The 12,844-nt window shown below is 43.7% G+C and overlaps 1 protein-coding gene across 5 annotated transcripts in view; it reads left to right on the forward strand.

The window, feature by feature from the left end:
- The first annotated feature begins 2,983 nt into the window (after positions 1 to 2,983).
- CDK6 (cyclin dependent kinase 6) overlaps positions 2,984 to 12,844 on the forward strand; it is a 233,131-nt gene continuing 223,270 nt past the window's right edge. The window contains exons 1-2 of one of the 5 annotated variants that reach the window (XM_032253043.1): positions 2,984 to 3,159; positions 5,935 to 6,526. In XM_032253043.1, coding sequence (XP_032108934.1) covers positions 5,970 to 6,526 — 557 coding nt within the window. In that variant the 5' untranslated portion in view covers positions 2,984 to 3,159; positions 5,935 to 5,969. Of the gene's footprint in view, positions 3,160 to 4,384; positions 4,604 to 5,662; positions 6,527 to 12,844 lie in introns of those variants that run through there. The other 4 variants (XM_032253046.1, XM_032253045.1, XM_032253044.1 and 1 more) reach the window with 4 other exon arrangements.

A 12,844-nucleotide genomic window follows, 5' to 3' on the forward strand; every position in this document is an offset into this window, starting at 1 on the left:
TACAAAGCAAAAAGTTGATAATACAATTGACTTTTCCTAAGATATTTAGCAAACTTTCAATAATATAGTTTAGGGGAAAACCCAAGAAAATATCTTGGAAATGCCTGAGAAAGGGGAGAATAATGCATTAAAATGCACTGCATTTATATTATCCTATTTCTGTTTAAATTATAGTTTTTCATAATTAATAAAGATAACATTTACACAAACACACAAATCAGGTTAAAAAGTAGGGTAACTGGTTTCAAAGCTAAACTAGAAATGTTTTTTGAAATGTGTAGTAGGTTATAGCAATATTTCATTTCTGAGTTTCTGAAAAATGTATTTTATAAACTCAAATAACCAATATAAATCAGAAATGAATTAGACTTAAGTGTACATCATGCAATTATTATTTTTAAATAAATTACTCATTTCCTTAACAAGGTTAAAAATTATAGACCAGAATTTAAAATTTTGTTTAAGTGAAAACAAAACTGTACAGATATTTGATATATAAATGCTCACACATGAAACACATTCCTTATGTGACACTAATAAGTCTTTCAGTGTAAGTTACACCACCATATTTGGAAATAAGTCCATGAATTCTAATTTTTAAATACCTGTAAGATGATTTGCAACTTTAGAATATCTGATATGTGGTGTGAAAATACTGGTTGGAGTCATTATTCTAGAGTCCTATATATTCATTCTCAGAAGACTCCTAAACAAAGAAGTTGGAATTTGGTTCACAGTTCATAAACTCTGAACAAATTCTGTTATGATAACCTGTTACCCACAGCAGAAGTTATCCATAAACAAAAATAATCTGGTATTTACTAATTTTTTACAATCAATTGTAAAACTTTCTTGGGTCTGAAGCTTTAACCAACTGGGATTTAATGTGAACCATAACCAGGAAGAGTGAACAATAATAAATTAACATAAAAGATGGCAATAACAGGAAAAAAGGACAGAGAGTTAACACTCAGTATTAACATATATAATTAAAGTTTCATTGTTTTTTACATTGCCCAAATCATCTAGTAACCTAAATCATGGAATTTCTGATCTAACAATGGTTGTTGTCAAATTCAGTAATTAAAAATTCAACCCAGTGTGGAAAAGACACTTCTCTGTTAATTTCGAAAATATTTGTAGCTTGCTATTTTTTAAATAAATGATTTATTCAAATAAATTCTAGTCATGATGTGCTGGTTCCTATTTACTGGCAATTATTTCTGGATTATAGAAACATGTTAATTACCAGCAAGTAAATCTTGTTTTAAAAAGCAAATAAGTGTGAACAAGCACCAAAATGGAGGATACCCATTTGTGTCTCTGGCTTAAAGTCTAATTAGTGATTTCTAGTGATCCAATATTTAATGTAAATATAAAATCTAATGATTTTCTTTCTTCAGTTTGTAAGGTATGTGAGATTATAGATAGCTTTACAAATGCAAATTTTGTTCAGAAAACTGGATCCAATTTTAGAAGATATGCTCTTAACACAAAATGTATTTTATGAATTATCTTAAGCTTAAAGACCTAAAATTATTCACTTTTATTTTTTAGGAAAAAAGTATTATAATGCATTGCAAAATATGTGCTACTGGAAGTGCATCAATTTTTATTTCCCTAGCCTTACCTCACACTGTAATATAGAATCAATTTTATAAAGGCAAAATTTTGATTTACTGTGAGATTAATAACATGGTTTTAAAGTCAAAAGATTTACAGAAGTATTTCCAACTCAGAATTTTGCCAGGTTTTAATTTTTCTACAAAGAACTGAAGTTAATAATTTTGTAAAAACTTTTGCTTTTAGATGTTTTAAAGGGTTTCAAGTATTCTACAGATACAGATTTTGGAGAATACTAAATTCTTTCCAAAAAGACAGCTATTTCAAGTTTTCTTTTACTCCCTTGTAGAAAGTTTGAAAGACTTTTTTTTGTCCAAAATCTCATTTTCACCTAAAATAATTGTATTCAAGGGTTTCTCAGCAGGTAAAGTATACATTCTTACAAGGTTTCAAATTTCAGAATTCCAATAATGCATTTAAACTGAGCACTCCTCTTTGTGTGTATGTATCTACTATCTGCAGTTCTATTATTTGCACTAAATTTTAGTCTTTTTATCTCCTGTGAAATACGTTAGTGAACCCTCAGCAGTTACTAACCACTTAATAATTGTGAACCCGCCAGCCCCTTCAAGTAGATCACATAAGAGTGCCTGACAATTTCCAAACCATATCCTCTAAAAGGAAAATATAGGGCTTTGTGAGGCCGAAAGGAAGCGAAGGAAAACAAAACAAATGTAGCTCATGCTGAAAGTGAAAAGTGCTTGGACAGATTAGTATTTCTTTTCTATAAGGCATCCTGCCAAACTTTTTCTTTTTTTTTTTTTAAATAAGAGTTATTTTTTGGTCTGATTTTTCAGTTTCTTGTAAAGTATTGGTATTTATCACCCCCATCGGCCCCTCATAATTATGGTTGGTTGTTTTCTGTTTTTCCCATCCGTCCACGTCACACAGTGAGGATAACCCCCACTTCACCCTGTCAAAACCCCAACTCTTGGAGACCCTGGGTTTGGAAACTCCGCCGACTCCCGACACGTCCCCACTCTCTCCCACTAACGCCGCTTATTTTAGTCGCGGGATCCCCCTACTCCAGGTTCAGTGAAAGCCGGAAATTTTCATTTAACTCCCCCACCCCCGCCCCGAGCCCTTGTAGCCCCCGACGCGGAGACCGGAGCTGGGGAGCCCGGAGCTCTGAGCACTGCGGCTCGGCCGCCTCCCCTTTCTCCGGAAGGCTTTAATTTGCACACTAGCTTGCCTCTGCGCCACAAGCCCCCAGTCCCGCCGAGGGGTGGCTCTCCCGCAGAGCTGGCTTCTCGGGTCCCCGCCTCCCCTGCGCGGTCTCCCACGCTGCCTCCCCGGCTGGGGCCCCTAGCGCCGGCCGGAGCCCCGCGGCCCCGTCCGCCCCCAGCAAGCCGCGCGGGCGGCGCCCTCCGCCGTCCCTCCGCCCTCCGCCGCTGTGCCCACCCCCTCGCCGGAGAGAGTGCTGGTAACTCCTTCCCCAGAGTCTGATTACCTGCTCCGCCAGGCCGTGGACACGTGCGGAGAGCCGACTGACACTCGCAGCCCCCTCGGGAGGCCCGACGCGACTGGGCCCCTCAGGTGAGGAGCTGTGCGCTCGGGTGGGTGGGCTGCGGGGTGGGGGGTCCTGGGGGAGATCTGAGGGATTGGCCCGGGTCCGAGGCAGAACTGTGGGTGGGGGTAAGAGGAGGTTGGCGGGGGTGGGGTGAGGGGGGAACCCGTGTTTCCCTGGAATCGGCTTTGGTTAACCCCTTACGAACTGTGGTTGGTTATGGGGGCCAGTTTTGGGGAGCTAGAGGAATCTCCTGACGAAAGGAGAGATCCCATGCTAGGGGCACCCACAACACCGAGATCCTGCTTCCACGTATCCGTGCGCACACACACCCACGCAGAACACTCCTCATCCAGTTTCTCCAACGGAACTGGAACTCTACTTGAACACTCACATAAATTCACATTTAGGGTTTAAAATGCACTGCCTCTGGGGACTCCATGCTGGAAAATGTGCTTCTATCCCCCATATTTCCCCCACCAAATCTCCCCCTCCAGCTCGCTGAGGTGTGGGTGTGGGCTCCACGTTCCCCTCCACGAGATAAATGTTAGCGCAGGCTTCCTGCGGGCGTGTTATGCACAGAAGAGTGCACGCAACCGGCCAGTGCCCAGGCTTGGAGCCCCACGAAGACGCACGTTTGCTTTAGTTTCCAAGTTTACTTTTATAATTTAAAATATTGGAGTTAAACACACGCCCCGCAGTGAGCAACCCTGGTACCCAAAGCGCGCCCGACCGTGTGCACAGAGGTGCATCTGCGTGTGCGCACACGCGGGAATCGCGGTCCCCGGTGTGGCCTCTTGTCGCTGTGCTGGTGGCGACCCTTGTGGTGCTTGGCAGGCTTCGGGAGAGGCGCATGAAGGATTTCATTGAGTGTGAAGACAGAGAGCAGAGACAGAAAGCAGAAGGAGGCGGCTGCAGCCTTTGTAGTCGCGGAGGAATGCGGAAATGTTGAAGCACTATGTCAAACTTTTTTGAAATGGGGTCAAGTCACATTCAGCCAGCGTGGGAAAGCAACAACAACAACAAAAAAAAGTGGAGGAGAGGGGGGGAAAAGGCATTGCTGCTCCGGTTTCTCTCCGCCGAAGCCGACCTTCTGGGGGGCGAGTGGGGGGAGAGCCGGGGCGGTGCGGGGCCCTGCGGGGGCAGCAGGCACAGTTCCCTGCGGGGGTGGGACGTCCTCGACGCTTCCTTCGCTGTGGAGCCTGGGGCTAGACTCGAGCGGGAGGGGGATGGGGGGACGGAGGAGAGGCTGGTTGGGCGGCCAGCGGCGGCTCCTTGGCTACCTGTGTGGCCCTCGACCTGGCTCAGACCCTGGGCAGTCCCTGGGGGCTCTTTCCTCGGATTTTAAGTTCTGAATGGAATGAGTGCCAGAATCTCCGCTTTGGCCGAGGTCCGCTCCACCCGCCCACTGTGGGGTCGCGCTGTTTTTTTAATTCCTGGCAAAAGGCGAGCGGGCCAGCGGTTGCGGGACAGGTAATTCCGAGGTAACCCGGGAATTCTGGACACGCGGCAGGCGTGGCGAAAGTACTGACGAGGCCGCGGCGGCCGTGGGGGAGGGAGGCCCCCTAGTCCCAGATCGCTGCTGAATGGGGAGGAAAGGTTAGGTACCCTTCTCCGGCGCTTTGTTGTACACAGGGCTCAGGGGGCATCCGGCTGCAGACTGGACCTGGCCTTTAGCCGGAGGGGGAATGGGGCAGCCACCTCAGCTACCTGCAGCCGGGAGGTCCTATGAGTGGGAAAAGGTTCGCGAGTCCGAGCCCCGAAGGCACAGACCTTCTCTCTCACCCCTGGAGGCGCAGGATTTAACCCCCCACCCCCACCCTTTGAAAGGGAGGTTGAGTTTTGCTCAGGTCGAAATCAGCTTAAAACTTCAGGACCAGGCGCGATTATGCTATCCTCTTCCTGAAGTATCTTTTAAGGAGACGACAAGCGAAAGTGTGGCGAACACCCTTTCTCCCACCCTTGGGATCCCGTGGGTGATGGGGTCTCCCCTCCCCCAGGGCCTCTCGCTCGCCCACCCCCGATTAGCCCCAACCCTCCCGGACCAGATGGCTGGTCTTCCCAAGGTTTCCACCAGGGAGGTCCTCCCAGTCGCAGAGAGAATTCCGTTTCCAACCGGGACTCTTTTACCCCAAAAAGACCACTTGGGTGTGCAAGTTGTTTTTAAATGTCTCCTCGTAGAAAAACTGAAAGTAGAAAGAAAGGAAACAATTTCTGAGCAGATGTCTGACCACCGCTTCTCGCACACTCCCAGCATCGGGTTACAGGGTCCTGGGAGCCCCCACCCGCATTCTGCGGCTCCACACGGATAGACCCACAGTCCTTCCGCTCCAGCTGTGCGCGACCCCTGAACGCCCTCCGGCACCCCTGGACCCCCTCTCCCTGCACGTCCAGGCCTCAGGAGGTGGGGAGGGTAGCGGCGCAACACAATGATATAGGGATAAATATTAAGCCGTGACATTGACGTGCCCGGCGCCTCCCCTCCCCCGCGCTCCCGGCACACTCTGGGCTGCTCGGCACGCCCCCTCCCGTTCCACTGCGTCCCGCGCCGCGCGCTCATCCCCGAGGGGCCCCTGAAACCTCTCCGCGCGAAGACGGCTTCAGCCCTGCAGGGAAAGAAAAGTAACTTTGCTTTTCTCGGAGGAACCAGGAAGGATTAAGCGGCTAGGGAGAGAGCAGGAGCGCGCGAAGGGTAGCGATGGAGGCTTCGTGAAGGAGGAGGAGGGGAGTCTGGAGGAACCCCGAGGAAGGCTTCTGGGCTGTCTGATTGCACTTTCTTCTTATCCTCCTGTCTCCTCCTTTAGGTGCAATGATTCTGGACTGAGACGCACTTGGGCAGATGCTATGTAATCGTCTCTGTGCTGAGGACTTCGCTTCGGTGAGGAAAGAGGAGGGATCGGCTCGCGTCGGCAGCGACTCTGCAGGCGGAGATTCGCCGCCGCGGCACCAGGGTTGTGCCAGCCCCGCAAGGAGGTCGCTCCATCCAGCCTCCACAGCCTCGAGAGCCTCAGAGCCCAAGCGCCTGAGCCGGCAGGGGGCAAAGAAAGCGAGACCGAGCTCTGAGCTCCGGGGAGCCCCGGAGGAGGCGAGCAGCGGCCGCCAGCTAGTTGAGCGCACCCCCCACCCGTCCCAGCGGCGCCGCGCCAGGCGGCGTCCAGGCGGCATGGAGAAGGACGGCCTGAGCCGCGCGGACCAGCAGTACGAATGCGTGGCGGAGATCGGGGAGGGCGCCTATGGGAAGGTGTTCAAGGCCCGAGACTTGAAGAACGGAGGCCGTTTCGTGGCATTGAAGCGCGTGCGGGTGCAGACCGGCGAGGAGGGCATGCCGCTCTCCACCATCCGCGAGGTGGCGGTGCTGAGGCACCTGGAGACCTTCGAGCACCCCAACGTGGTCAGGTGAGCCGGGGAGCTGCGCCCTAGCCGCGGGCGGGGAGGGCCAAACGGGGAATCCTCAGGCCCAGGAAGGTTTGGGGAAGAGGGCGACTGGGGAGGTTCGGCGTAACCCGTTGATCTTGCAGCTTGAGAGTTAAGTTTTGTCGACAGAGCCGCGAGCCAGAGCCGGCGACCTTGCCAGACGGCGAGCAGAAAGACAAGTCAGAAAACGTGACGTGCACAGGCTTCCCCGCAGCTGTACAACTTACAAGTTTTTTCTTCCAGCCCGCCCTGAAGGAGGGTCCGGGGGAGGTGGGTGCGTTTTAGGGACAGAATAAGCCAATCTGAGACATGCCCTGCTATCCCCCACATATTTTTCCTGGCCATGCAGTTGGAGAATTTTTGAAAGAGTGAGTGAGACTGGAGAATGAGGATGCGGTGTGATAATCAGTGAGAATTTTATGGGTGGAGCCTAGTGTCAATCAGGTTAAGAAGATGCAAAAACATCACAATATTTTTGCCAATCATACTCGCAGTTTCTCTTTATTAAAGTTTCGTAACAAGAATGACTCCTGGTGATCTAAGGAGTTTGAATGCTGATATCCAAATTCAGACAGCGTCGTAAAAATTTCTTCCAAAATGGTTATCCCTGTATCTCTGGGCGGACTACTCTTTAGACTAATTCTCCAAAGGGTTAAATGTGAGTCCAAGATGTGGTATGGTTAGATCATAAATGTTCTGCCCATGCTTTTCCCAGATGGTTTGTGCTAGTGGGTGGGGAAACAGCAGTTCTTAGTCTCTCCTGTGTGGTAGCCAGTATTAAATGAACATGTGTGACTTAGGATAATGGTGTTTTCTTAGTGATCCTGGAATTTCCCCATTGTGTGGTTGACATTGTTTGGTTGTGTCATCCTTTTCCTTTTTAAACAGAAATGCATTGAAAAGGAATGCCTAGAAACTTCTACAAATTGAATTGTGATTTTACCTTTTTCGACTTGAGATCATGTGTAGCGAAATATCTTTTTTCTTATCCATCTAGGGCTTGTGTTCAACAAATACATGCCTACTGTGTGCACCGAGGATGAAATTATGTAAATAAGCACAGCTAAATATTTTTGTAAAAAGTCAAACAATTTAACATTAGTCATCAAAGTGGAGAGACCCAAGACTGACCTTTGAAATACCAAACTCTCTACAGACTCAGAGGGACCAAGTGTCTACAGAATCTTCCTGGGAGGTTTTTACTTGTCTCTTCTCATCCCAGGCTGGTGATTTGTGTGGTGCTTTGTTCCCAATGCAGTTAGACTCAAGTTAGAAGGCATCAAAGAATCATAAATACATAAAGAAGGTAGTAAATGGTTATAAAGATAGGACAGCATTATACTTCTGCTTTAGCTAGAAAGGAAAGCAAGGACAAAAGATACTGAGGCTGCTAGAATGAATGGAAGATGATATTATATATAAAAGCTATAGATGACTTCTTCAGTGTGTATTTTCTTTGTTAAAAACAACAAAATACTTTTTGGAGGCTCTTTGTGATATTGGAGGGAAAAGTGGAGGGTACATTTAGCCCCCTGTAACTCAGTTGTCTTCCCAGAGAAATCACCTAAGTATATTCCAGAAGATGAATTCCACAGCTACAATTTTAAGACAAAAGTTCTTGTTTTATTTTGTCCGTTACCTGTGAGTGTCCAATTAAGAGTGGTTATCGTGTATATGAATAAATAATGTCCTTCCAACGTAGAGGTACTACAGAGGCACCCCTGTATAACACTATTGTTTACAAAGCTCGCGCCGTTCTTATAACAGAGGAACACTTTTTGCCATTGTGCTGATAGATTTTGTCTGATCCATCTTTTTCGCTTGATTTATCCTCCTGAGATTGATGTGTTTCTAGATGTTTCTAACTGACCCATGACTTGGGTTCTGTACTGTGAATTTCAGGAGGATATACTTATGAACTGAAGACCAAGGCATTGTTTTCTAAAATTAGTTCTACATGTTAAGTGGTGATGATGGCATCTACCTCTTAAAATCATGAGAATAAATTGAGATGGTGTATGCGAAAGCACTTTGTAAATTTAAAAGCACTTCAGATATCTAAGGATTGTTTGTATTTCAGCAGATTTGTGGGTCTCTTACCATAGAGCAACTTTGCAGGAAGGGATTCATTCACCTGACCTTTTTTGTAGAACAAATCATATTCAAACCGAGACATTACAGGATCTGGAACCAAGAAGGTACTTGAGGATAATTAGCCTGTAGGATGTCAGAAAACACTATCAATCAGGAGCCATGAAATTCAGTGACACTTCAGGAAATTATTGATGATGTCACCCTCACGAGCTACAGATCTTCGTTCCCTTTTTGTTTCCTTCCTGTTTCTTCTCTTCTGTCTCTGCATTGGAACAACCATTGGTCCCATGACTTGCTTGGCCAGACTAAGAATTCTGGATTTTGGAGGTTGCTAATATTTGCTCAGACAAGGTCAGGAAATAAGGACAGGTGATAGCAATTCTTTTCTTTCCAAGGGAGAGTTGTTAAAGTTGGGTCCCCAAACCTGTGATTTATTATTGCCCCTAGGATTAGTATTACAGTCTTAAGCCTGGTTCTTTAATGGTTTCTTAAAAGGGCAGATGGTTTTATAAGTACCTTCAAGTCATAAGTAGTTGATCATAATTATAGGCCCTCCCCTCAGATAGTTAAGCCTCTAAGCCAACAGGAGCATAATAAACATATTAGTTTTTTCAAAAGTTTAAGATTTAATTTTGATGGATTTGCCAGAAAAGCTGACTTGTTATTGCTGACACTGTTACTGCCTGTAGGCACCAGGATAATACTTGAAATTCTTCCTTACCTGCACTTGATGTGTCCCAGGCCCTCGCTTGATCAGCCAGTCAGTGTCTGGGAAGTAAATTTACTCTATTTTTTTTGTATTTGGTAATCCCAATCCTGGAACCTGTGCCAGAATAAGACTTCACTGTGAACCTGTATTAGAGTTTCTGCACTGCACAGATGGATCCCGTTTTAACAGCCTGAACTAAAAACAATAGAGATAAAATAATAACATCCTTTTTCAGCAGTCTGTTCATTCACGTAATATTTACTGTGCCAGACTCTTCTAGAAGTTGAGGATATAGCAATGAACAAGTCTAGCAAAGTCTCTACACTTGTAGAACTTGCCTTGTAATGAGATGAGAAGTTCTTTCTTCTCTTTAAAAATTTACTCATCTTTATTTTAATTGCTTTGTTTTGTTATACTTAACCTAACCAGTTTTATAAAACAACTGATATTTCTGATAATTCAGTTACCAGGAATTTCCTGATTGAATAGGCAGCATAGCCAAAAGGCTAATCAGAATCAAGTGCTTTTTGAAGATTAAATTTCACCTTAGGGTCATATGTATTGACCTGTATGAGATACTGACAAATAGCTAATGTAAATGAACATTTGAGCTCCATTTATTCAAAAAGGATTTAGGAAGGCCATGTGCTTTAAAAACCGTGGGGCCGGGTACTGGGAAAGATACCTGAGTAAATCACACCTGGCTACTCTCCTGAAGCAGTTCTCCCCGTGTTTGAAGGAATAAGATGATCACCATAACCCTGATATATGATAAGATCATGTGCTGCATGTATCCCAGAACCCAAAGCACAATAAAATATATATATATAAAGATCATGTGCTCTAAGAAAGATACAAGCAAGTGCTACCTGTATTGTCTCCAGAGATTACATTGATTAGTGTAACAGTAAAAGCAATTCAAATTCAAGGATTTGGTTCTAGAAACTAAATGTCATTACATATCAGTGAATAAACTTGTGATGTTTAAATATCATTATTAGAATATTTAGTCACTGCTTTAAAAACAAAGCAAAAAGCCCAAAGAAGAGGCTGTAAAGCTTAATGATTATTCAAGGAGAGTTTTCTAATTTTCTCTCCTTTTTAAAGATCTCCGTAATATATAGCATACAAGGTGAGTAAAAATACAATTTTTTCTGGAAAACCTAACTATTAACAGAGTAAAAGAAATAAGACATTTTTGGCTCTCTAAAGCCAGGTCTTCAAGTGGATTAGTTCATGGGAATCCTAAATAAAATTGCTATTAGTGTAGTTGAGTAATAATCACTAGGGCTTCTTTTCAATAAAAGCAGGAAAAGCAGGAGTTTAATTCTCCTTTTAAATTTTAGTATGTTCAAAATATGTTTGTTCTTTCTGTCTCTGAGAGTTCCTTGAAAAGTTTCTAATTTATCAAGGTTGTTTAGTAAATAAACATTTTCTCAATGGTGTTCTGCTCATTTTTTGTTCCTACAGAACTTGATAATGTATTTCTTTTATACAACTGTTATCAACATGGAATTATTAGAATTTTTCCATGAAATCAAGGAAAAAATGGTCTGTAAGAGGAAAACTTGTAAAAACTTAAATATCTTTGGGGATAATTTCCTATGTTCAAGACATGGGTAAATGAATATCTATGCAAATAGGTTTCTATTAAAAATAAATTATTTCTTATTTAAAAAAACAAATGCCTCACTACTAATGATTTCTTAGGAAAGTTATTTAAGAAGGAAACACCCCATACATACAGCCTGTCATTGTAAAACCATGGATATTAGGGTTGGAAGCCACTCTGTAGGTTGAGCAACTTGTCATGCCATTTTAAACTTACTGACTTGTTCTTAAAACTAGCAATTTTTGTTTGTTTGATGGAAGCAGTTTAATCAGGTGAGTACATTTCTAGTTTGGAAAAAATGAACTATATGTAGACAAAAGTGAGTTTGCCAGGAATAAATGATATAACAATAAATGAATAACAAGTCATAAAATTCCTGAATTCTGCAGTATGCCATACCGAAGAATATCTGTACAAAAGTATTATTCCAACGAATTCTCCTTTTAAGGAATTTGAGCCATAATTATGATAATTTAATTTAATTATAATAATTTAAAATAGCTATAGTTAAATGATAATACAGATATATAACATCAGGTAATTCATTAATAATATTGGGTTCCTTTTAGACAAAGAAGAATAGGAAAAATTTAAACGCTTAGTATTTGTGTGATGAATAAAATATTACATAATGTGCCATTATGTAACATCCTGGTTAATGAAATAAACATCACAATATTTAAAAATTAGATGGCATAACAACCATCGGACACATAAGCAAATATGTGTTTTCCATGCCTCTTAGGGAACTAATCACACTATTGTTATTTCTCATGCGGTTCAGATGAGTTGCTCTGTCTTCATTGAAAGTAAATTAATTGTGAGCTTCTTGATGTAACAGAACACAGCAGAGATGATATCTGGGTGTCAGTGAATTGCTAAGAGGAGAAGGTAGTATGTATGAAGTTGAGCTTTGTTCAGGGTCCAGGAGGCAGCACCGAAAACTGGTACCAGTGGTTGATAACAAGCATTCTTCCATGAAGGTCATCATGTAAGTGATGATCCGTAGATGCTAGGTTTGGTGGAGCAGGGAGGCCAGCAATCAGAGAGAAGATTTTTCCAAGAACTGCTAGGTAGTTGTCTTGAATATCACTAGTTTGCTGCCATACGTGATTTTTATTTTACCAGCTGCGCGTGTAGCTGCTCTTGCCTGAGAGGTGAACTGGAGGGACTGTAAGGCATGTGGCAGGAATCTGTCCAAGTGTACATTTGTAGTATGGAAGTCCATTTGAGTCAGGATTATTATGAAGCATTTTTGACCATCTCCTTTGCCTGTAGTAGTTTGCTGAAATTTGGACATCTACTGGCTTTGTAATTTAGCCATTTAAATTATTCCTATTCTCTAAACTGGGCGCGGTGGCTCAAGCCTGTAATCCCAGCACTGTGGGAGGCCGAGGCGGGTGGATCACGAGGTCAAGAGATCGAGACCATCCTGGTCAACATGGTGAAACCCCGTCTCTACTAAAAATACAAAAAATCAGCTGGGCATGGTGGTACATGCCTGTAATCCCAGCTACTCAGGAGGCTGAGGCAGGAGAATTGCCTGAACCCGGGAGGCGGAGGTTGCGGTGAGCCGAGATCGTGCCATTGCACTCCAGCCTGGGTAACAAGAGCGAAACTCCGTCTCAAAAAAAAAAAAAAAAATTATTCCTATTCTCTGGCCTTCCTAAAGAATTCAGTTGAGTAGAATTAGAATCACAGCATGAGGATTTTTTAATTGGAAAAAATCTTAGATTTAACCTAGTCCAACCCCCTTTGGTCTGTTTTATAATAATAAAATTTGAGTTGTTTTATGAATGCAAAAAAATTATCTCATCGTTAGTTAACAATTTTATTTTGTGATTATGTGCATATTAGATACAATCTGATTGAGGATGGCTGAGAT

This window comes from Sapajus apella, unplaced genomic scaffold (genome assembly GCF_009761245.1).
Source record: "Sapajus apella isolate SASKATOON/1434 unplaced genomic scaffold, GSC_monkey_1.0 scaffold81, whole genome shotgun sequence".
In the NCBI taxonomy this organism is placed as follows: domain Eukaryota; kingdom Metazoa; phylum Chordata; class Mammalia; order Primates; family Cebidae; genus Sapajus; species Sapajus apella.